At 41.2% G+C, this 25,992-nt stretch overlaps 1 protein-coding gene across 2 annotated transcripts in view; it reads right to left on the bottom strand.

The window, feature by feature from the left end:
* Ikzf3 (IKAROS family zinc finger 3) overlaps positions 1–25,992 on the bottom strand; it is a 92,335-nt gene that overhangs the window by 16,371 nt on the left and 49,972 nt on the right. Inside the window, exons 4-7 of one of the 2 annotated variants that reach the window (XM_070028120.1) lie at positions 21,781–22,044; positions 19,762–19,929; positions 16,015–16,131; positions 5,331–5,447 (exon numbers count right to left, since the gene is read on the bottom strand). In XM_070028120.1, coding sequence (XP_069884221.1) covers positions 5,331–5,447; positions 16,015–16,131; positions 19,762–19,929; positions 21,781–22,044 — 666 coding nt within the window. Of the gene's footprint in view, positions 1–5,330; positions 5,448–5,565; positions 6,670–16,014; positions 16,132–19,761; positions 19,930–21,780; positions 22,045–25,992 lie in introns of those variants that run through there. The other variant, XM_070028121.1, reaches the window with a different exon arrangement.

Here is a 25,992-nt window from a genome sequence, read left to right as displayed (position 1 = left end):
GCTACATTTTCCTCCTCCAGGATGAGGATGGCCTCATGTATAGTTATACAAGTTATAGGACAAGATTCAGAGATAGGCAGCCTTCTGGAAGGGGTAGGATGTGCAAAACAAGTTCTTGTCTTTTAGAAAGAACCAAATTATCCTGATACCATAAAGATGATGATGGGTGAGCCTCTGTTTATTGACATAAAGCCATACAAATTTCTTCGAGAACTATTACAAAAACCAGGACTGGGGTTATGACTCACATGACACACACAGTACTTGTCTAATGAGTGGAAGGTCTTTAGTTCAAAACTCAGTACTGCCACAAAAAAAAAGAAAAGAAGAAAAAAAATATAGCTTTTCTTTTACAAGGGTCATTTACTTTACTCTTACATGTCCATATGTGTTTGTTGTTATTGTTGTTGTTTTGGTCAATAAGTTTTTGAGTTTACAAATGGATATAGGCTTAATCTGATCTGTCCTTCTTTTCTACCTTCTTTCTAATGAATCTAACAGCTACCTACTGGTTAATCTCCTCTGTCTGCCAAGGAAGGGGCAGGCTGACCTACTGATGGGATTTCACCTTTGCCCTTGCAGTTCAAAGGGGTCAGGGCCAGCCAGGTGGGAGTGTTGTGCAGCCTGAGCAAGGATGAAAGGGAATGACTCATTCTCCACAGCTCACCCAGTGCCACTTCCCTGGCAGGCAGCAGAAGCTTGTCAGAAAATGGTGCCAAGGAGAAGAGAAGAGAGAAGGGGGTGGAAGAAAGGGAAAGAGGGGAAATAAAGGAGAGGGAAGGGAGCAGGGAGGGAAAGGGATAAGGGAGGAAAATCTTAGTTCTGTATGTGTTATGTTACTTCATCCCTTAACACTGCAGTGTCACAAATCACATTCTTCTTTTCCTTCCCCCGACCTAACAGTTTCCTATCACAGACGGATTCAGTTAAATGATTCAATGATGTGTGTGTGTGTGTGTGTGTGTGTGTGTGTGTGTGTGTGCGTGCATGCTTGCACACGCATGCTTGCACACGATACTCATGGAGCTGGAATTCAGGGCCTTATACTCTTTTTGTTTGTTTTTGCCAGTCCTGGGGCTTGAACTCAGGGCCTGGGCACTGTCCCTGAGCTTCTTTTGCTCAAGGCTAGCACCTGGCCCCTTGAGCCACAGTACCACTTGTGGCTTTTTCTGTTTATGGGGTACTGAGGAATCGAACCCAGGGCTTCATGCATGCTAGGCAAGCATTCTACCTCTAAGCCACATTCCCAGCCTGGCCTTATGCTCTTGCTTGGCTTTTGCTTGACACTCTCTACCACTTGAGCCACATCTCTACTTCCAGCTTTATGCTGGTTAATTGGAGGTAAGCATCTTACAGGTTTGTCTGCCTAGTTTGACTTTTTTTTTTTTTTTTTCTTTTTGGGTCTGGTCGTGGGGCCTGAACTCTGGACCTGGGCGCTGTCTCTCAGCTCTTCAGCTCAAGTCTAGCGCGCTACCACTTGAGCCACAGCACCACTTCCGGCTTTTTTTTTCTGCTTATGTGGTGCTGAGGAATCGAACCCAGGGCCTCATGCATACAAGGCAAGCGCTCTACCACTGAGCCACCTTCCCAGCCCTGCCTAGGTTGATTTTTGATCCTCAACCTTCAGATCTCAGTCTCTTGAGTAGCTAGGATTATAGGTGCTCAGTGGGGGTTTCTTTTATAGGAAATCTTTTAAACAATGGTTTTGGGATGTAAGAACAGTGTTGCATCTGATTAAGGGCTCTCAGCCATTCCAATGGAGAAGAAGATGCAGGAGCAAGGGAACAAGTCACACAGGGAAGTCCTGCGAAAAGTACACAGATGTTGAGCTGATGCAACAGGTGTCTGTTGTTTGTTTGTTTGAAGATTCTTAGATTTAATAGTATTTTCCCCCCCAAACAAGAACAACAGGCCGGATGCTGATAGTTCACATCTGTAATCCTAGCTACTCAGGAGTCTGAGATCTGAGGTTTGCAGTTCAAAGCTAGCCCAGGTAGGAAAGTCCATGAGATTTATCTCCAATAAACTACCAAAAAGCCAGAAGTGGAGCTGTGTTTCAAGTGGTAGAGTGCCAGCCTTGAGCAAAAGAAGCTCAAGCTCAGAGATAGCACCGAGGCCCTGAGTTTAAGCCCCAGAACAGGCACACACACACACACACACACACACACACACCCCACATAAACATATACATACACACATAAACCCCACATAAACAAAAACAACAAAAACAATCCTGGCAAGGAGGTTTAATAGTTCAGTAGCAGTGCACTTTTGTAACAGTAACATGTTCCAGGCCCTGAGTATTCCAGTTAAAAAGACCCTCCTCAATACATGAAATGGTTTATGATATTCATGCCCTGTCTATAGAATCTTGAGAGAAAACTTACCTAGAGTTAAATGCACAAGCTCTATCAACACAAAATGGTATTTGCAGCGTTGCCTGGGGTTTTTAATTCATCTTATGCACTTATAGAGGGGGGTAGCCTTCCTAGTCACTTCATCACTCCTTTTACCGAGAGAGGCCCAGGAAGGTCGTGTGATTTGGTTAAACACACATAGTTAAGGAATGACCGAGCTAGAATGGAGTTTGAGTCTCTGTGGCTTTGAATCTGCTAATCTTCTAAATGTATTATACAATTTACAGGAAACCAAAAGACCCCCTTCCCCATTCCTCCACCCCCATTATTTTGGCCCTTGAAGCTGCTACATCAGTTCAACCAAGAGCTAACTCTGCTAGGTTTCTGATTCCAACACCAAATGTGATAGTTCAGAAGGTGGGAGAAACTAGTACCTCCAAGACTGGTATGGTGGAGGGGTGCGACTTATAGAGAAAAGGTAACCACAAACTGGACTGAACTGATCTTTGAGGCCACAAGCAAAACTTCGTGGAGCTAGAAAATTAAAAGGTGGCATTTGGAACTCACGAAAATACCAAAGCAACTTTGCCTGTAGTAAGTAGGGCTCTGGGCTCGACTATAGGATTAAGACAGCCAGGAAAACTAGGTCCCTTTTTCAGATGTTAGGTCTTTTGGACCAAATGCATTTGATTTCAATATGTTGCAATGAAGAAACTTTTCTCAGTTTTCCTTGCCCATCTCTCCCCATATTCCTGCCCATGCCAGCTTCAGCCATTTCTAGAATCAAAACATTTCCCCAATTAAAGTTCATTTCAAATTGTAGAATAATAATCCATACTTTCTTTTATATGCCAGTCAGAATCTCTTCACATGAGTAAAAGTTAAATGATACATCAGCAATGCTTTAAGACAATGTCTCAGAAGGCTGACTGATCTGGGCTTGGAAGGTGGCTCAGTGGTAGAGCGCTTCCCTTGCAAGCCAGAGGCCCTGGGTTCGATTCCTCAGCACCACATAAGCAAAACGAAAAAAGCCGGAAGTGGTGCTGTGGCTCAAGTGGTAAAGCGCTAGCCTTGAGCTGAAGAGCTGAGGGATAGCGCCCAGGCCCAGAGTTCAGGCCCCATGACCGGACCCGCCCCCCCCCCAAAAAAAGGCTGACTGATCTGCTGTGCCCAACCTTCCTATAGAAGTTGCCATATGTCCCTTGACATTTCTCAGTAAGGGGAGACAAGGTGGTCAGGAGGAGTGAATCTTCTTAAACTGTAACACACTAACTTTATTCTAACACAATTTTGTTGTTGTTGTTTTTGGTGTTGGTCCTAGGGCTTGAACTTAGGGCCTGGGTGTTGTCCCTGAGGTTTTTTCCAAAAGGCTCTACCACTTGAGCCACAGCTCGACTTCCATCTTTTTTGGTGGTAAATTGGAGATAAGAGTCTTATAGGGGAAGTGGCGCTATAGCTCAAGTGGTAGAGCGCTAGCCTTGAGCTGAAGAGCTGAGGGACAGCGCCCAGGCCCAGAGTTCAAGCCCCACGACTGACAAAAAAAAAAAAAAAAAAAAAAAGACTCTCATAGGCTTTCCTGCCAGGGCTGGCTTCAAACCGTGATGCTCAGATCTCAGCCTCTTTAGTAGCTAGGATTACAGGTGGAGCCACTGGTGCTTGGCACAATTTATTCTTTTTTTTTTTTTTGGGTCCGGTCGTGGGGCCTGAACTCTGGGCCTGGGCACTGTCCCTCAGCTCTTCAGCTCAAGGCTAGCGCTCTACCACTTGAGCCACAGTGCCACTTCCGGCTTTTTTCTTTTTGCTTAATGTGGTGCTGAGGAATCGAACCCAGGGCCTCAGGCATGCAAGGCAAGCACTCTACCACTGAGCCACCTTCCCAGCCCCCACAATTTATTCTTAAAGCAGTTAAGAGCATATAAAAACGTCTAGCTAATGAAAATGAAGTAAGTAATCAGAAATACCAAGTTGAGTAATTTTGAAATCTTTGGCTCCTCTTAATATACTCTATAATTCACATAGAATGTCTGCTTGTAAAACCATGAGCTAGATCAGAATAGAATCTAGCCAGATTAAAAACTAGGCAGCCATTTGATATCTATAAAAGCCATCAGAAAGAATAAAGTCAAAAGGACTGAAGTGACATATCATTAGCAGATTTGGAAAGACACTGACAGATTTCTAAAATACGGGTGTTGAAGAAGGTCTATTTTTGCCTGATAACTATTTTAGTTCGATATTACCAACTTTCAACTTATAATACAACTGTACATTTATAATAAAACAGTACATTTAATTCAGCTGTCTACGTCCCAGCCACAAATCTATTTTAAATAGCATGGTCATATGTGTGTAAACATCTGGGAGAGTACAGCAAAATATCCTTGCCATGTGGAAGTCCTCACACTTTAATGAATGTAATTATTTCTTAGTCATCTCATTCTGCTGTGGGTTCTGACAATGTGAAAACCAATGGCAAAAAAAAAAAAAATAACTTTGGTAAGATAAATGACTGAATAATGCCGTGTTAGTTCAATCGATGTTTGCCCAAGCAGTTTTTGTTAAGCTAGTTCTCAACCAAATTCCGGAGGAAAATTTAAGTATGATAACAGAATCAACTTATAGATCCAAGGATGCTGATCTGCAACATCTTACTGGTACAAGCTGCATAAATTCAGGCAACATATGTCATTCAGAGCAAAGAGGAAGGAATGGCATTTTAAACACTTATTCCATTTAAGCAACTGGATACCAAATGTTCCCCTTCTTCTGTGGTTAAGATTCTGTAGTTAATATCTTCAATCTATGTACAAGAGCCATCGAAAGGAACCACATAGGATAAAATATGTACAATGGAAACCAATTACCTTGTTTCAACAGAAGCTGAGCTAGGAAGAGGCTGTGTAATAAGCATCTACATGTTATCTCATTTAAACTATCTGCTAGCAGCAGCAGGAAAAGGGTTTACATTCTTACCAATGAATTTCTGAGGCATTGAGCTTTTTCGTTTTGCCACATTGCTTGCTAATCTGTCCAGAACGAGAGCTCTTTCACTTCCCATCTCTGTTTTGATGTGTCTTGCCTCCGCACTTGCTAGTTTGGAAAAATATAAAAGAGAAGGGTGAAAAGATTAGTTAGTAAACGGAGAAAAAGGAAATCAGCTGGAAAGAGAAATGTCTGAGGTCAAATCCTCATTTGATAGAGTCCTTACCTGTTGTTCACGCTCAGATTCCTGCCCTGGGTACCTGCTGTGGGTCAGGGAGACGGACACCAGGGCACATTCAAATCTTGCAGGCTTAGGCTGAGATGGGAAAGCCCGACCCATCCCCAGCCAATACCTTCTTCATTACCAAGAGGAAGTATTGAAGAAACAGCCTGGACGTGGTTGGTTGCAAACAAAAAATAGATAGCTGGAGATCTTTTAACCCCCATCAGCCCTCTTTCTGATTCTGAGTAACTGCGTGTGACACCTGCACACTAATATAATTCTTCTTAACAACTTTGAAAAAAATAAAAAAGCATGGTGCCCCAGATTTACTGCTCTGTTTATGTTAATAGCACTTTTGAAAATAGGCACACTCACCCAGATAGTGAGAAATCTACTCAGTGATTTGTGTATTGAAATTCTGAGTTTTTTTTTTCCTTTCAATATTCTCTTCTCAGTTCTTATCTTTCAGATTCTGTTTCTCTGGGCTCTGTGTGATCTGTTTTGTCTGCTCTTCATATTTCAAAATTGTCTCAGCTAAAGTTTCCCAGGGTCACACTGCTGTCTTGAAATTAAAGAGCCATTTGTGTTATGCATTTCTATTGTATTTCTAGAGAAAAAAATGTGAAGACAATGGACAGAGAATATGTGTTAAGTGTTTATCCACAAATAGGCATTTGGGTGGTATAGGATGTGGCTTCTCAGACTTAGCTACCCAGTAAAATAATCTGAAGAGCATGTGAGACAAACATCTATGCCCAGACTGTCTCAGATGGGTGAAATCAGGCTTTTTGGTGAAAGGCTTAGGCCAAACTATTTTTTTTTTGTCAGAGACTGAGACTTGAATTCAGTACCTGCTGCTTTTGCTCATTGGCTAGCACTCTATCAACTGAGTCATGCCTCCAACCCCAAAAAAGGTTGGTTATTTTCTCTTTCTTTCTTTCTTTTTCTTTCTTTCTTTCTTTCCTTCCTTTCCTTCCTTCCTTCCTTCCTTCCTTCCTTCCTTTCTTTTCTTCCTTCCTTCCTTCTATTCTTTCTCTTTTTTGCTTTCTTTCTTTCCTTCCTTCCTTTCTTCCTTTCCTTCCTTCCTTCTTTCTTTCCTTCCTTCTATTCTTTATCTTTTTTGCTTTCTTTCTTTTTTGTTTTCTTTCTTTCTTTCTTTCTTTCTTTCTTTCTTTCTTTCTTTCTTTCTTTCTTTCTTTCTTCCTTCCTTCCTTCCTTTCTCTCTCTCTCTCTCTCTCTTTCTCTCTCTCTCTCTCTTTCTTTCTGGCAAAACTGTTTTCAAAGCTCACCAGATGATTTTTAAAGTCAGCCAGAGTTGTGAACCAGAATAAGAGTATCTAAAATATTTCTGATCTTTAATTCAGTATAATAGAAAATTAGAATAAATAGAGCATAACTTACCTTGGTAGAGGAGAATGTACTAATGAGACTTCATGTGTAAGATATAGAGAATGTTATTTGCTCAAAATATAAAGCTTAAAACTTTAGCATAATGGTAGCCTGAGCCAGGGAATAGCAAACTATTACAGTAAAAGACTAGTAGTAAGTTATAAATTATCTGTCTGCCTATCTATCTATCTATGAATGATTGGTGCTATTGTTTTTTGGTCTTGCTATATAGGCCAGGCTGGCCTCAAACTCTCAGTTCTCTTGTCAGAGCCTTGTGAGTACATGGATTACAGACATTGTGGCCATGCCAGGCTTGGTAGTAAATATTTTGAAATTTGTAGATAATATACAGTCTTTGTTTATATTTGTGTATGTTTTACCCTATATCCACTTTAAAAAAGGATGTAAAGCTCCCTTTATACAAACAGGCTGCAGCCCATGCCTTTTTTTGTAATATTATAAACATTCAAGCATCTACACACTTCTAATATCTTTTTTTAATGTGTGGTCCTGGGGATAAAACTCTTGGTTTTGTATTTCTTAGGTAAGTACTCTACTCTTTGAGCCCTGCCCCAGTGGTGGAGACCCCTAATGTCTTTAAGAAAAAGAAACTGAAATAAGTTTAAGGGACTAGAGTACAAGCAACTGGTGGCTACAGAATGGATTTTTTCCATATATCTGTATCTATATCTATAGATACAGATATATATTCATCAAGACACACTGTATTCATAAACTACTTTGTTGAGTGGCAAGTCCTTTGTACCCTGCTTTAAGATAATTTTGTGTGTGTGTGTATGTGTCAGTTGTGGGGCTTGAATTTTGGGCCAGGGTGCTGTCCCTCAGCTCTTCAGCTCAAGGCTAGCACTCTACCACTTGAGCCACAGTGCCACTTCCAGTTTTTCTGATGGTTTATTGGAGATTAGAATCTCATGGACTTCCCTGCCCCGGCTGGCTTTGAACTTTGATCCTCAGATCTCAGCCTCCTGAGTAGCTAGGATTACAGGTGTGAGCCACCAGCACCCAGCCATAATAAAATATTTTAAAAACAATATACAGGGGCTGGGAAGGTGGCTCGGTGGTAGAGTGCTTGCCTTGAGCTGAAAAGCTGAGGGATAGCGTACAGGTCCAGAGTTCAGGCCACACAACTGACAAACATACACACACAAAAAACAAAAACAAAACGATATATACACACAGATTTGGTAACTATTCGTCCTTGAAGAGTATGATGTGTTTGCTGGGAAGAGAAGCTGATATGGAGAAATAATGTCATAAATGGTCTGTCAGATAGTACCACAAATAGTCATGCTTAGAGAGGAGAAAGCTGCCCACCGCTGTGGTAAATGACAGAAAAAAAGATTTCACAAGCTGAACAACTGTGACTCACCTCTGTAATCCTAGCTACTCAGGGGCCTGAGATCTGAGAACCAAAGTTTGAAGCCAGCCTAGGCAGGACAGTCCATGAAACTCTTATCCCCAATTAACCACACAGACACACAGACACAAAAGCTAGAAGTGGAGCTGTGGCTCAAATGGTAGTAGAGTGCCAAAAATGTTAGGGACAGTGCCCATGCCCCGAGTTCAAGTCTCAATGTGGGCACCAAAACAAACTAATTCTTCATAAAAACCTCCCAGGACAAACAAGATTGTCAAGCTTGGCCCCACTGAGAACCAAAGCTAACTTAGAAAAAAGGCAATTTAAAGTATTATTAAGATTGAATTATTGGACTTAAAAACTATACTAAACATTTTACATTATTAATCTTTTTTTTAAATTCAGGAATAAAAGAAATTTATTCCTTTTGGCTCAAAAAATGATTAAAAGAGGGGAATTGTGACAATGACAAAAATGATTAAAAGAAGGGGAGAGTGTAGGGCACCAGTGGCTCAAACCTGTACTCATAGCTATTCAGGAGGCTGAGGTGTGAGGATTGATGTTCAAGCCAGCTGGGGTAGGAAAGTCAGTGAGACTCTTATCTCCAATAAAGTGGAGCTGTGGCTCAAGTGGTAGAACACTAGCTCTGTCTCAGGGACAGAGCCCAGGCCCTGAGATTAAACCCCAGGACTAGTGCAAACAAACAAACAAACAAAAGGGAGACAGTGACAATGACAACTTTGACTCAGAAACAATCCTAGCTCTAAAGAAATATATCATTGCTTCCATTATTGGTAAGCTGCTGACTATTAACATAAATGAAAACAATAGGGTCAAAGGATCTGCAAAGCTTTTCTTTGGCATTTGGTGACAGGACACAGCTGTTAGGTGAAGTGGATTAAATTTTGTCTAGCTCAGGGATAGGTTTAAATGACCAAACAGGAAACTATTATATATATATAATTTCCTTTTACACAAACCACCACCAGATGTGGCACTACCCCAAAGCCCCAAGAGCAGAGATGAAAGACAAAGCTTGGAATTTGAAGGTTATTTATTTTTTTCTTTCTTAAAAGTAGGGGAAGGATAGTGCAGTTTGGGCCTTAACTGGGAAACACAGCTGCCACCCGCGTCCCACCTCCCCTCTCCCCCACTCCCCTGCACTTCATGAGCAACAAGATTTCCATCGAAATGACAATGCAAAACATACTTTGGGAATTTTAGACTTACCCCTACATTACCACTATCTTAGATTAGTTACTTGCCGTTCCTGCCCTCATAGCCAAATCACAACAACTTAGAACTTACCACAAATGTTCTACTACCTGCCTTGCCTCTCAGCCACCACTGCCTACGTTGTACCAAAGTTACCATTAATGATCATAAGCAGCTTGCTGCAGACATGTCATCAACATCCTCTACACTTAGGAGGATGAAGTGTGGACACATTGACCTAAATAACTGTAATTAGGGCATGTCACTAAATGGCAACTCTCTGAGATAACATCATCTTTCGCTCCTGGTTACCCACCAAGCTTGACAGTCATTTCCAGATAAATCTTACTCTGTAAATCAGTGACCCAATGCCTGACATTTAACAAAATAAAGTTCCAGACTGTTCATGGGGAGATGGATCATGGAGGCCTGGGTGGAGACTTTCCACTTTCCACAGCTCTGCTTAGATGGGAAAGAAATCCTCAGAAACAAATCTAAAGACCTCCCATTTGCCCCTGTGCCTTCTCCCTGGATCATCATGTATGCAAAATGACAGATCTAAGAACTAACTCTCACTGGGCATGAGAACACATTCAATTCACGTGGCATGTAGCTAGTTGTTTTCCAATTTCGTTAGGAAAAGAACAATTTTCAACTGAACATAAGACACTCTGTTTTTCTTTATGAAACTGACAGTCTTTTGCCTCACCATTATTGGACAGCCGATGTCAAAACCAGTAAATAAGTTCCATTTTATTTTATTTGTTTTTGTTCTGGTACTAAACCTTGAACTCAGGGCCTTAGGTTGTTTTTTTGTTCAAAGCTAGAGCTCTAGTACTTGAATTTTATTTATTTGTTTATTTATTTATTTACTACTTTTGATGGTTAAATAGAGTCTCATAGACTTTCCTGCTCAGGCTGGCTTCAAAACCTTGATCCTTGGATCTCAGTCTCCTGAGTATCTAGGATTACAGGTATGAGCCACTGGCACCAGACTTGAGCATTTTTTCACACACAAAGTATTATGTTTAAATATTCTGGAGTTGGACAGACTCTTTAGGATTACAGAGGAGTTAAGGCAGTGAAAGGAAAAGAAAAATAAAAAGAGGAATATTGGCTTTGGGTCCTCTGCTGCATCTTTAGGACCCAGCTGTCTATTTATACAAACAGTCTAGACCTGTTATCTAGCCTCATTATGTCTCAGAAATGTAAGTGGAGGAAAACCAGTTTGGCAAGAGCGTAAGGAAACAAGATAATGGGTTTAAATGATGAAATAGGAAATCCGTTCCTGGGTGGTGTTTGGCAGTTTTTAATGTTGCAAGGGGTGGGGGCGGGGGAATAAGAGATGGTGGCTAAAACCCATTTGTAGGTTTGTTTCCTGTGTGATCACAGAAGGAGTAGGGCTGAAATTCTGGATCCATTTTCCCATATGTCACTTTCCCACTACATAGCAAATATGAATATCCATTAGCAAAGTGGGTTTTAGAAACATATTAAAAAATAAAGGACACTTTTAAAAGATCACACTTATAGAATATTTCTCCCTTTATTTCCTGCATGGGCTTTATTTGTGTGTTAGATAGATGTTTCCATGATGCAATTTTCTAAAAAAAAAAACTCAAAGTGTGGATTTTACTATGTCGGGGTATGTAGCTTTTGTTTTTGTTCAAAATTTTTCATTAGGTCTTGAAGTGTTTAATGGAGCTCAAATAAGAGGCATTGCTTCCTGTCTCTTCTATGGTGTGGTTGGTCAGGAGCTAATAGAGAGTGGAACCAAGGGGTGTTATTGTGTAATGAGAATTGTCTAACAAGAGATTGCTATCAAAGACAGAGGCAAGTTCTAACAAAAAGTTACATAAAACTGATGCCTTTTTGAGCAAGCAAAATGAGTACTATTTATTTGGAGAAGAGACTTAAAATGATTTAAACTTTTACAATAAAAAAGCTGGTAAATTGGTTGTGTGTGTGTGTGTGTGTGTGTGTGTGTGTGTGTGTGTGTGTGTGTGTGTGTGTGTGTGTGTGTGTGTGTGTGTGTGTGTATCAGTTTATTCAGAACCCCTCAAGCTTGTTTTAGATTGACTGGAACATTGGGAATGAAGAGGGAAAAGATTCATAAACAAATTTAACTACTTAATTACTTAAAAATCTTATTATTGCTAAAACTCACTGTTATAAAAAGGTATTTGGATCCAAGTATTCAGAATTTGTGTGAAATGATGCCACACAAAGGTCTATAATAGCAGAATCTCCTTTAGAAATAAAGTTTAAGCTAATGAGGATAGAGCTCATGAACTTCTGTGTTTTTTCTTATGGTTGTTATACTCCTTAAGAAAACAGGACCGGGATATTTTGATGATGTCTGGTATAGACACGTGGGATGAAGTGGTGATAACTCATGTCTCACTAATAGATCTCTGCATTGTATAAAAAGGTAAGTGCCTTGGTGAGTTTTGAGTTCTTCAAGGGCAGACACTCAACTTTTAATCATCTGTGCTAACAATTTAGATACAATCTGGCATATAGGGAACTCAATAAATGTCTAAATAAAAGAAAATACTCAGCAAGGACAGAAATTGCATTCTTTTGGAGGCTGGACTTCACTCCATGGCCTTTTCATTCATCCATTTCCAGGAAGGTTTGGCTTTCACACTATACTGTTCTTCAGTTGATATTGTTTTGTTCTTATTTTTTTCCCTCCCTCTTTCCTTTCTTCCCTCCCTTCCTTCCTTCCTTCCTCCCTTCCTTCCTCCCTCCCTCCCTCCCTCCCTTCTTCTTGCTCTCTTCCTTTCTTTCTCTTTCTTTCTTTTTCTTTCTCTCCCTCTTTCTTTCTTGGGTCCGGTCATGGGGCCTGAACTCTGGGCCTGGGTGCTGTCTTTCAGCTCTTCAGCTCAAGGCTAGCACTGTACCACTTGAGCCACAGCACCACTTCCGGCTTTTTTCTTTTTTCTTATGTGGTGCTGAGGAATTGAACCCAGGGCCTCATGCATGCAAGGCAAGTGCTCTACCACTGAGCCACCTTCCCAGCCCCTCTTTCTTTCTTTCTTCTTCCCTCCCTCCCTCCTTCCTTCCCACCCCCACTCTCTTTCCTTCTTCAGGGTCTCAATAGCCCAGACTCCAAGCCAGGCCTCAGGACAAGGTGGCACATACCTAAAATCCTAGCTCTTAGAAGGCTGAGGCCAGCTTAGGATGAAGGCATAAGATGTACTATACTGGTCAGGCTTGGAATAAGACCCTGAGTCCACAGTGGACTCACAATTCTAAGAAGGAATCAGAAGTATTAACTAGTGTTAATAAAGGATTGGCTCGTAGTGTAATGTAAACATTCTTTACATTTTGGATCTCAGAAAAAAAATTATGAGAAATACTTAAAACATAAAACAAAGTGATATATTACTGACACACAGTATTTATACTTGATTAAAGTATGACATTGCCAATTTTGTTACCTAAAAACCACCATTACAACATGTTTATTTAAAAAAATAAAAACTTGTTGACTTGGTTAATCTGCATGCATCTATCAAATTGCCATATAAACTGCACATAACTTTGTATTTTAGCATTTTCTGCCTCACAGAATACTACTGAATATAGTAAAAATATTTATTTTGAAAAACTTCTCTTCCTAACTTCAAATTCCTAAAAAGGTTATAGAGTAGGAAGTAAATCAATAATTCATTTATTATATGGAATATAATTGATTAATTTCCACCTTCCCCCTATATTCATGAGAATCAAGATACACACACTTGTGTCCACTTGGATGTGTTAATGTACTTCTCTTGCTAATCAAAAAGGCTTTAACTTAAAAAAAAAAAAGTACCCAGCTGGGCGTCAGTGGCTCACGCCTGTAATCCTAGCGACTCAGGAGGCTGAGATCTGGGTATCATGGTTCAAAGCCAGCCGGGGCAGGAAAGTCTATGAGACTCTGATCTCCAATAAACCACCAGAAAACTGGAAGTGGCTTTGTGGTTCAAGCACTTGCTTTGACCTGAAGAGCTGAGGGACAGCATGTAGGCCCAGAGTTCAAGTCCCATGACCAATCTCCCCCCCTCCAAAAAAAAGTATTAAAAAAATTTCCCCAAATAAAATAAGTTGGTTGAATTAGATATACTCTTTTATTGTTCTAATTTTAAGAATAATTTTAAGAAGCCTCAGTCATGAGGCTTCAATTCTGGGCCTGGAAGCTCACTGTCTCGTAGCTCTTTAGCTCAAAGCTAGCACTCTACCACTTTGAGCCACAGCACCATTTCCAGTTTTCTGGTGGTTAATTGGAGATAAGAGTCTCATGGACTTTCCTGCCTGGGCTGCCTTTGAGCCCCAATCCTCAGATCTCAGCCTTCTGAGTAGCTAGGATTACAGGCATGAGCCACCGGGCACCTGGCTCCAATTTTAAGTATCTTTAGCTCTACTGGTATATGGCAAGTGCTCACAACTTGGAAATTTCTCACAGTAACACTTTGCCTATTGTCTAAAATATATACATATATATATATATATATATATATATACACACATATCTACACACACATATCTACTGTCATGTATATGCCTATGGTATATTCTTGGGCAAATATAGCCTATATCAATCATGCCATTTAAGGTGTTGAAACCCAAATTTTTGCTTTTTTTAAGGGAGCAAACATTTCTCTTTAGAAATAAGAAGGAAATCCTACTCCTTGATAAAACCAAAGATGCCATCAGAATAAAAAGCAGAAGCAAGTGCAAACCAGCAGAATTCAGTTGGCCAGCTCCTAATACTGTACAATAGCCTTTATGTGAAACAAGTTTCCTCTCACTCCAACAGAGGGCCAGGTTAAATACTCATGATCTCCACTTCATTCTCCCTGAGTTTTACATTCCTTCTGTCATATTTTTACAATCTTTCTATGCTAGACTGTCAAACTATTCAACTACAACTATTGCTATCCAACACTAAATCACACAGGGATTTGTGCCTGCTCTAAGTAAACACTTCTACAAGTAACCACAGGAAAAAGGTTTTCTCACCTGGTGGTGGTGGCTCACATCTCTAATCCTAGCTATTCAAAAGGCTGAGACCTGAGCATTAACTTTTGAACCTAGCCTGAGCAGTCCTTGAGACTATTTCCAATTAACCACCAAAAAGCCGGAAGTAGAGATGTGGATCAAGTGATAGAGCATCAGCTTTGAGTAAGAAAACTAAGACAATAACATCGTAATACTGAGTTCAAACCCCAGTACTAGTACACACACACACACACACACACACACACACACACACACACACACACACACACACACACACACACACACACACACACACAATTTCACCCCAAACTGTAGAACAGGGCTGAGGGTCAAGTGGGTAAGACAAAGGGGCAATGGCAGAGATGCAACACAAAAACATTTCTGTTTGGGCTGGGAATGTGGCTTAGTGGTAGAGTGCTTGCCTAGCATGCAAGAAGCCTTGGGTTCAATTCCTAAGTACCACATAAGCAGAAAAAGTCAAGGTGGCACTGTGGTTCAAGTGGTAGAGTGCTAGCCTTGAGTAAAAGCTCAGGGACAGTGCCCAGGCCCTGAGTTCAAGCCCCAGGACTGGCACACACAAAAAAAGTTTCAGTTTGCTTCAACTGAAAAATGAGGAGGAAAGAAAATCACAATCAATATAGAGAAAGACATACACTGTTTCAACCAATGGACAATATGATGCAAGACAAATGAAAAATATAGGAAATCCTCAAATGCCAAAGAGAAACCACTAAATCATATGAGCAAACAAGGATATGACTTTTAAACAAAGAAAATCCTGGCAGTTTTAACGAACTCTTCCCAGCCTCCCCCAATCTTTGTAATTTCAGTTCTGGGCGGCTCCAGTGGTCATATCCTGATGAGCCTGTTATAAGAGCCTGCCTCTCACCTCAACCACTACCAAGACATGATTTTCCTTTGGCTTGAATTCTTGCAGGAAACAGATTGACTCTACAATTGAAAAGTCTTCAATGGTATCACCGCTCTGTGTGAAGAACTCTCTGAAGATTTTCAATTTCACTCAGAGTAAAAGCCAAAGTCTTTACAATCATCCACAAGATTTGATAAGATCTAGTCTCCCATTTCCTCTCTGACTTTATGTTCCATGACTCATTCTGTTCCACCATTAGGACTATTGACACTTCTTCAAGTCTGAGTCTCAGGACCTTTGCACTTGCTGTTTCCTTGTTATCTGCTGGGCTCACTTCCTTGAGCCTTAAAGTCTGCTGAAAATCTTATCTAGTTTAAGTCTTCCTTACCTCACCCTCAACCCTCTGTGCCTGCTTTATGAGTCTCCATGGACCTCAGGACTTCTTTACCTTCTGATATATAGTTTGCTTTATATTTTGTTTACAATCTGCCTGTCCCATCCAAATACCAACTCCATGAGCACAGGGTAGGTCATTTTATTCACATTGTACTCCAGTTTGTATGTGTAAAATGGGTGCTGTGGAACTCACCGGTGTCCCCCAGGTCAGAGCTCTGAAGAAACGTGCGGCACCGCTCCTTGTGTTCCTCCAGGGAACTTCTCTGCTTGTAACTTCTTCCGCAAAACTCACATTTGTAAGGTTTCTCCACTGGAAAGAGAATACAAGGGCCACTCAGCAAAACCTTAGCAGCTCTATGGGGTTTCTCACAAAAGATGCACTGGGGTTCCATGCACACTGCTCACTAGGAATGAGAGCATTGGTTACATTTATTTATTTATTTTCGCAGAACTGACAATTGAACTCAGGGCCTTGTACTGTTGCCTGTTGCCAGGCAAGGGCTCTTCCACGGAGTTAAATCCCCCAAACTCTTTGATGTTATTTTAAAATTTAGCTAGCTGAAATAAGGGCATAGTGTAGGGCAGGTTATTATGTCAGCATACTGTTCAATTTGATGATTACCATCTCACCCAGTGTTTGTTTGTTTGTGTTTCACAAAAATAGAGCCCTCTTACTCTTCAAGGTTAAGTGTAGTGTAAAGTAGAATAGGAAAGGGCTCCTTTTTTGGTGATGTCCATCTGGCTGAAAGTACCACTTGCCAAAGTTTGTGGGCGTTGGCCCCTGCTAGAAACTTGTTAGAATATCAACTTTTTTGTTTGTTTGTTTGTGTGCCAGTACTGGGCCTTGAACTTAGGGCTTTCAGCTCTCATGTGGCATTTTTACTCCAAGCTGGTACTCTACCACTGGAGCTATATCTCCATGTTCAGCTTTTTGCTGTGACTAAATGGAGATAAGAATCTCATGGGCTTTTCTGCCCAGGCTGGCTTCAAACCAGGATCCTCAGATCTTAGCCCATTGAATAGCTAAGATCAGAAGTATAAACTACCAATGCCTAGTCAAAATATCAACATGTTTGAATAAATGAATCTCAGTCTTTTCAATGACTATGACAAACCTGGGTTAAAACAATAAAACATGAGCTAATTAATAAAGCTATTTTTAAAATAATAGATTTAAAAATCAATTACAGGGGCTGGAAAGGTGGCTCAGTAGTAGAGTGCTTGCTTTGTATGCATGAGGCCCTGGGTTTGATTCCTCAGCACCACATAAGCAGAAAAGGCTGGAAGTGGTGCTGTGGCTCACATGGTACAGTGCCTTGAGCTGAAGAGCTGAGGGACAGTGCACAGGCCCAGATTTCAGGCCCCATGACTGGCAAAAAAAAACAAAAAAACAAAAAAGGACTTCATCTAAATTTCTAAGATGAAGCAAAAGTTTACTCCTAGGTTTACTAGGACAAATCAGGTAACCCTCTATCCTTTCAACTCTCTACCCCAAAACTATTTACTTTATTTGTATAAGTCTGGTTTTTCTGATTTGAAAAGAAAACATATCCCCAAAAATTCTCAGAGTTTTGAGGACTAAAGTCCTTATTTTCTCCCTCCTTCCTTCCCTCCCTTCCTCCTTTTCTTTCTTCTCTCTCTCTTCTTTTCTTTCTCTCCCTTCCTTCCTTTCTTTCTCTCTCTTCCTACCTTCCTTCCTTCCTTCCTTCCTTTCTTTTTCTTTCTCTCTCTCTCTCTTTCTTTCTTTCTTTTCTTTCTTTCTTTCTTCTTTTTCTTTCTTTCTTTCTTTCTTTCTTTCTTTCTTTCTTTCTTTCTTTCTTTCTTTCTTTCTGTCTCTGTCTCTCTGTCTCTCTCTGTGTCTCTCTCTGTCTTCTCTCTCTCTCTACCTCTCTCTTTCTCTCTTTCTTTCCATTCCTGGGATTGAACTCAGGGTCTAAGCATTGTCCCTGAGCTTTTACTTTCAAGGCTAGCTAGCACTCTATCACTTGAGCCACAGATCCACTTTCAGCTTTTTGGTGGTTAATTGGAGATATGAGTCTCATAGACTTTCCTGCCTGGGCTGTCTTTGAATTATGATCCTCAGATCTCAGCCTTTTGAATAGCTAGGATTACAGGCATGAGACACCAATGCCTGGCTTTCTTTTCTTGCTAGATGTTGTTCTTGCTAGGAAAATTAAAGACTCTATCACTGAGGCATTATTTCTCTACCCCTGAATTCTTTATTTTCTAACTCCTCTTTTTATGTTTAAAATAGAGACTTTGGGATTTGAAACACTTAAAAAAATCCTTCTGAAATTCCAAATTAAGATTAAATGCAGGTTTGTGAGGGCTAAAAATTGGAAGTTTCTACACACATTGCGGTCCTCTAGAATCTATCCTGAAATGCCAATTGTGGTTGCTTTTGTTTGTAAAGGGGAACAGAAGATAACTGTCCTATTCTTATTTTGTTTATTTATTTATTAATTCATTTTGCCAGTCCTAAGGCTTGAACTTGGGGCCTGGACACTGTCCTTGAGCTTCTTTTGCTCAAGGCTAGCACTCTACCACTTGAGCCACAGTGCCACTTCTGACTTTTTCTGTTTATGCAGTACTGAGGAATTGAACCCAGAGCTACATGCATGCTAAGTAAGTGCTCTACCACTAAGCCACATTCCCAGCCCTATTTTTATTTTTATCCAACTCATTAATTCACTACTTTAAAAAAGAGCTACCAAATAAAGAAACCTTCCCTTTGCCACATGTAATCTGTCTTGGTGATGTTCCTGGATTGACTTAATCCTAATCTCTGAATTATTATCACTTTTTTTTGTCGGTTGTAGGGCCTGAACTCTGGGCCTGGGCGCTGTCCCTCAGCTCTTCAGCTCAAGTCTAGGGCTCTACCACTTCAGCCACAGTGCCACTTCCAGCTTTTTCTGCTTATGTGGTGCTGAGAAATCGAACCCAGGTCATTATGCATGCAAGGCAAGCACTCTACCACTGAGCCACCTTCCCAGCCCCTATTACCACTTTTAAGAATGGGCTCAGTTTTACTTAAAGTAGTAATGTGGATTGACATAAACACAAATGTTTTTCCCCCCATGGTCTTTTTCATGATTTGAAGCCAGCAGTGGCAAGAAAGTCCATGATTCTCAGATCTCAGCCTCCTGAGAAGTTAGGATTACAGGCATGACTCACCAGTGCTTGGCTTGCTGTCAACTTTTAAAGATTAAAAAATAAGTCCCTGAGGGCTGGGAATGTGGCTTGGTTGTAGATTTCTGCCTAGCATGCATGAAGTCCTGGTTCTATTCCTCCATACCACATAAACAGAAAAAAACCAGAAGTGGCACTGTGGCTCAAAGTGGTAGAGTGCTGGCATTGAGTGGAAGAGCTCAGGGTCAGCTCCTAGGCCCTGAGTTCAGCTCGTAGGCCCTGAGTTCAAGTCCCCATGACGGACCAAAAAATAAAAATTAAAAAAGTAAGTCTCTGAGTTTAAACACCAGTATTGTTTAAAAAATAAGTAAATAAAAACAAAAACAAACAAAACCCCCCACAGTGGCTAAAATGGGTCTCCAAACAATTTACATTCTAGTTTACCCTTTTTTTTTTTTTGGTGGTAATTTACAAACTGTATATGATTTACATTGTCTGGTCTTTTACATGGAAAATAGTGGGCTAGGATTATGATCTTTTAATAAAGTTTACCGTAAGAAAATTCCTTGCTGAAATTCAAAAGGCATTTTCACAGGGGAAGGGAGGGCAGGCTCTTCCTGTCTGACTACCATTCTCCAAGCACAGTAATGTTGCGAAGATCATCTTCACTAAGGCAGACGGCGAGCAATTAATGCCTTAATGGAAGTGTAATTAGCCCTAGAGGTCTCTGCTGTTGCAACCCTTCAGAAGGAGAATGACAGATCTGAGCCCTACACTTAACTCTTTCTAGTTTCCACAGCCCCTCACTTACCAGAATGTGTCCTAAGGTGCCCTGTGAGCGCGTCTCTCCTTTGGCAGGCATAGTTGCAGAGGTGACACTTGTAAGGTTTTTCCCCTGTGTGCAACTTAATGTGGCGGAGAAGGTTACCTTTCTGAGTAAAAGATGCCCCACACTGATTGCACTGGAACGGCCGTTCACCTTTAGAAAGGACAAAAAAAAAAAAAAAAAAGGAGAATTTGGGTCACGGGGTGAGTGGAAAAGCCATCTACACAGATAAGATACCTTTGACAAGAGCCACCTCATAGATGGCTTTGCCCAAAGTGGGACCCCTTGGAAGCTTACATTTGCACTTTGAGGCAAGGGGAAGACTTTACTTGTGGAATCTTTCTCTCAGAAGAGAAAGAGCTCCCACTCAGCAAGGCTATTCTAGGTATTGTCTTGTCTTGAATCAGAGCAAAGAAACAAGAGCAGCTCTAGGAGAGCTTTCTAAATGTAATTTTTATATCACTTGACATTCTTTTTGTCCAAAATTTCCCTTTAAGAAAGACTCAAACTCAAATCTGTTTGTTTTTTAGGTCTGAGACTGGGACTTTAACTCAGTACCTGAAGCTTTTGCTCACTGGCTGGGACTCTACCAACTAAGCCACGCCCCTACCCCTTCAAACTCAAGTCTTAATAAGGGGTCAAGGACTAGAAATGCTTCTTTTTGTTTGTTTTTTTTGGGTCCGGTCATGGGGCCTGAACTCTGGGCCTGGGTGCTGTCCCTCAGCTCTTCAGCTCAAGGCTAGCGCTCTACCGCTCTACCACTTGAGCCACAGCACCACTTCCAGCTTTTTTTTTTTGCTTATGTGGTGCTGAGGAATTGAACCCAGGGCCTCTGGCATGCAAAGCATGCGCTCTACCACTGAGCCACCTTCCCAGCCCCAGAAATGCTTCTTTTTAAGAGTCTTCATATCACATGTTAGACAGAATCTATCTGTTAGGTGGGATCCTTGTTTATATGCCTTCCTAGACTGTCTTATTATGTGAAGATATATTCTCTTTTTGGGATGTGAACTCAGGGCCTCATGCTTGTTTAGACAGGGACTCTACCATGTGAGCCACTCCACCAGCATTGGCTATTTTTTTGAGATAGGGCTTGAGTTCATACCCAGGCCAGATTAAACTGCAATCCTTCCACTTATGCTTCCCTACATAGCCGGGATGACAAGTGTGGACCACCACGCCCAATCCTGTAGTTGGGATGGATAGCAGACACACACCACCACACCCAGTCTTCCATTGAAAGGGAGCCTCACAAGCTTTTGCCCTTAACTTTGATACCCCAATTAGCACCTCCCACCCATACATACACAAGTAGCTAGGATTAAAGGCTTGAGACACTGCACCTGGCTGAAGATATAGTCTTTAAAAATGGTACTAAAAAAATTTCCTGCTGGGTGTCAGTGGCTCACACCTGTAATCCTAGCTACTCAAGAGGCTGAGATCTGAGGATCATGGTTTCAAAGCCAGCCCAGGCAGGAAAGTCCATAAGACTCTTATCTCCAATAAACCACTCAGAAAACTGGAAGTGGTGCTGTGGCTCAAGTGGTAGAGCTGAAGAGCTGAAGGACAGTGCCCAGGCCCAGAGTTTGGGCCCCACAACCCACCTCCCCCCCCAAAAAAAATTTTCCTTTCATCTACCAAATTTGAACCCAATAAGATGATTTGCTTTTAATTAAGAAATGTCACACAAAAACACAAGAAAGAAGCAAATCATACGATCTAACTCCTACTTATTAACCAAAGAAAAAGCATTTGGCTGACCTAGAACACTGTGCTCTCCCATTTGTTTCTATTAATGGCATTTGCAATATGTTTGCCAAATGCATAGTGAAGTAGAACTAAAAATCAACAATACATAGCAATGCAGAAAGCGAGAATGTATCAGAATGATAAAAAAAGATCAATGAAGACAATTCAAAGTCCCAAATTCTACCTCTTCACTCATCCCACAGGTGCAGTAGGGCATTTTTTTTTTTTAGAAGAATGCAAAATGGGGCTCTTTACCAGTGTGGCTCCGCTTATGCACCATTAAGACATTGAAGCTAATGCAGGACAGTCCACACACATCACAGTTCAGCTTGCCACTGGCCGGCCTGCTGCTGTCATAGGAGACAACTGGATGCCTCTCCAACTTGATGTTCTCATATTCGTTATAGTCTCTTGCATAGCTGTATGGAATCTCAGGCTCTTCTGTGTTTCCCATGGACTCTGGCTTTAAAACATTCTCATCTCTCTCGTTGTATTCATCTTTTACTTTCATCAAATCATCTGCCAGGAAGAAAATACAAGAGAAGAAGCATGACTGTATTGGAAACTTTGAAAACAGCTCAAAAATCAGAGACTCACAACTGACAATTAAATGCTGAATGAAGTTAACATTAACATTGTCCATCCACAAAACAAGGAAATGCTATTAGGGTGATCACTCATTACTTGATTTCAGAATCATAAAGGAAGGCATGCATAAAAATAGATGACAGTTTTCAGCTATGCAGAAATTAGAGATAACAGGTTTTAACTATGATTACTCAGAGATCACGAAACAAACATTTTGAGCAATTTGTCCCCATACTGGGGGGAGAAGGAAGATTCTCAGATCTAGAACTTTTTTTTTGTTAAAAAGGCAAGATGATGTGCCTTTAGGTTTCAAGGAGAAAATGCCATTTTGATCATTCAATTGCATAAATTTAAGTCACCAAGACTGAGAGTTGAACAGTTAGTAGGGTTTTTGTTTTTTTTTTGTTTTGTTTTTGCATTTAAGCCATACCTTGTTTCTTCCCCTTCCCTGTATCAGAACTGCTAGACCTCATCTTATCTTCCTGCTGGTCTTGGAACTGATAAACATACAACACTGTATGTAGAGGAAGCCCTCAAGACTAGCAAAATAGTGTTGAGAAAGATAAAAGAAGAAGTAATTTTCTAATAGAAAATAAGGAGCCACTTCCTTCAGTAAGTAAACAGGGCCTAACCTAAGCAAAGATACCTATATTCAAGCAAAAGAAGAATAAGCTTAAAGCCCTAGCATTGATAATAGGAATGGATAAGACCGGAGAGACTGGCCTACTCAAGTGAGTTAATGACCTGGTGCCATTTTATGTGTGTAGGCATGTGGGTCCGGGGCTTGAAGTTAGGGCCTGGGTGGTATCCCTAAGCTTTTTTGCTTAAGGCTAGCTAGCACTCTAACTGGAGCCACAGCTCGACTTCCAGGCTTTCTGTTCTTCCCCTCATTCTCTCTCTCCTTCCTTCTTTCTTTCATCCTTCCTCCCTTCTTCTTTTCCTTTATTTCTTCCTTTCTTTTTTCATAGTTTATTGGCGATAAGAATCTCAGGATTAAAAAAAAAAAAAAAAAGAATCTCAGGATTTTTCTGTCCTGGCTGGATTTGAAACACAATTCTCAGATCTCAGCATCCTGAGTAGCTGGGATTACAGGCATAAGCCACTGGCACCCAACTCCCTTGTGCCATTTTTTTTTTTTTGTCGGTCATGGGGCTTGAACTCGGCTTGGGCACTGTCCCTAACGCTCTTCAGCTCAAGGTGAGCACTCTACTGCTTGAGCCACAGTGCCACTTCCGGTTTTCTGGTGGTTTATTGGAAATAAGAGTCTCACGGACTTTCCTGCCCAGACTAGTTGTGAACCGTGATTCTCAGATCTCAGCATCCTGAGTAGCTAGGATTACAGGCTTGAGCCACCGATGCCTGGCTTCTTGTGCCATTTTTAAAGGGACTATGGTGCTCTTTTTTGAGGGATGAAGTGCTAGGGATGGAATCCAGGGTCTTGCACATGCCATATGCTAGGCAAGAGCTCTACTACTGGGCCGTATTTTTAACCTTGCTTTAATACATAAGATGAAGGACATAAGAAATAGAGAAAGCAAATTTCTGTACTAACACCAACAAAACCTCAAAGATGTATCTGATACTATAATAAACACTATGAGATTTTTTTTTTTGGGTCCGGTCGTGGGGCCTGAACTCTGGGCCTGGGCACTGTCCCTCAGCTCTTCAGCTCAAGGCTAGCACTCTACCACTTGAGCCACAGCGCCACTTCCAGCTTTTTTTCTTTTTGCTTATGTGGTGCTGAGGAATTGAACCCAGGGCCTCATGAATGCAAGGCAAGCACTCTACCACTGAGCTACCTTCCCAGCCCCATATGAGATTTTTTTATATGTAAAATATGCTGTCTAAATGCGTATCCTTTCAAATATTGGTTTTTGAAAAATTGGAAATTGTACAGATCCATGGAGCTTAGGACAACAGGGAATTTGGAAATCATCTAATTCCATCCTCTTGTGTCTCAGATGAGAAAACTGGGGCGCAGAGATGTTTTCAATGATCTACCCAAGTATACACAGCCAGTTACAAGCAGAGGTGTGATCACCGTGCTAGATTTAATCTTGAACTATCAGTTACTTGGATTTGACCTCACACTTTAGTACAAAAAGTCAAAGTGGCTTTTTACCAACTCTATCCCACACTCTTTCACTGGGGTAGATGTTAAAAACCCAAAACACTTTAACAGGAGGGCAGGGGGAGAGAAGAGAGAGAGAGAGAGAGAGAGAGAGAGAGAGAGAGAGAGAGTGTTAAAAATGACATCCCTTCCAAAACATATCAGAAGTGTCATTCGTGTTGTCACACAGGAGGAAGTACCCCTGCAGCTGGGCTTGGCTTGCTACCTTCTACCGAGTTTCAATTTTCACTTCTATCCAGGTTACCTTTCATCTATATTAACTGTGTTTGCTTAATAGAGCAAGACAGGGTCTAACCACCAACAGTGGAACCAGGGTGCTAACACTGTTCCCTGCTCACCACACTTCATGGTTCACAACTTCATGCTCTTGGCTGGTAGAGATGGAGGGCTGCAGGATGAGCCCAACCCAAACCAAATTTATCCATCACAGTGTAGCTGGGTTTTATGTAAATTGATGAGTCCTATTTGGGAAGGGGTTCATTTTCTTCTTTGGTCTTGCCCTATTTTCAGATAGAATTTGTTTCCTTCGTTTTTTTTCCCCCCTTCCTTTTCTTTCTTTACCTCTCTCCCTTCTTTTCTCCCTTCTCCCTCCTTTCCTCCCTCTCTCCTTTCTCCCTTTCCTTCTTTTCTCCTCCTCCTCCTTTTTTTTTTGGGGGGGGGCAGTACTGGGGCTGGAACTCAGGGCCTAGGCACTATCCCCGAACTTTTTTGCTTAAGGCTAGCACTCCACCACTTGAGCCCCAGCTCTGCTTCCAACTTGTGGACAGTTCATTGAAGGTAAGAGTCTCACGGACTTTCCTGCCTGAACCACCATCCATAGCTCTCAGCCTCCTGGTAGCTAGGATTACAGGCATGAGCCACCAGCACTTGGCTTTTTGGTTGTTTTTTTTTTTTTTAAAGAGAAGGATGCACCTGAGGCTTGTACCCTCTGGTCTTCCTCCCTCACTCCAGCTGTGGGTGATATCCCACCAAAGCTTGAGTGCTCTTCAGTTTGCATGTAGGCGTTAAAAAGAACCTCAACGGAAAACTTCAGCTACTGAAAACCAAAAACAATAGATTGAAAGGGCCAAAAGGACCCTTTTCATTTTGATTAGAAAATGTGAATAGCCTCACACTTAGAGAATTCCATGGTCAGTGAATTAAAAAAACAAAACTAGTAAGACAAATGTGTGTGGGTCTTTCTGAAACAGCTTCTCCTTATCTCAGAATGTTGGCTTCAGTAGGTCTAACCTAGAACTTAGTACTATTCCAACCTGGCTGAGGATCCAATCTGAGTTTAGGACTTTGCCAAAGAATGAGAAAGACAGAATTGGAGAGCTGGACATAAGAATCACATGGACACAGCATTAGGGAAAACCCTTGGACTACTAGACCCAGTAGTTTCTTGGCATAATTGCTTGTTTACCAGTCCTACATAAATAGCTTAGATGATTTTTCTGTACCATGAAGGGAATCAGCCTTCTATTATAAGATACCTAAACTTACTCTCTTTCAACATTCCTTTCTGGTTAGACTTACTACAATTTATGGTTACAAGCCTTTATTATACATGAAAATCCTTGTGATATGGCTTCTGCCTCTATAACTTACAGAATCTCATCTCCTAAAAATCTTCAATAGCTGGGCACCAGTGGCTCACACCTGTAATCCTAGCTACTCAGGAGGCTGAGATCTGAGGATCATGGTTCAAAGCCAGCTCAAGTAGGAAAGCCCAGGAGACTCTTATCTCCAATAAACCACCAGAAAAC

Source organism: Dipodomys merriami, unplaced genomic scaffold, assembly GCF_024711535.1.
Source record: "Dipodomys merriami isolate MVZ:Mamm:240054 unplaced genomic scaffold, mDipMer1.0.p SCAF_19, whole genome shotgun sequence".
Taxonomy (NCBI): domain Eukaryota; kingdom Metazoa; phylum Chordata; class Mammalia; order Rodentia; family Heteromyidae; genus Dipodomys; species Dipodomys merriami.
The sequence above is the reverse complement of the archived record's forward strand: the minus strand, read 5'-3'. Positions and strand labels throughout refer to the sequence as shown.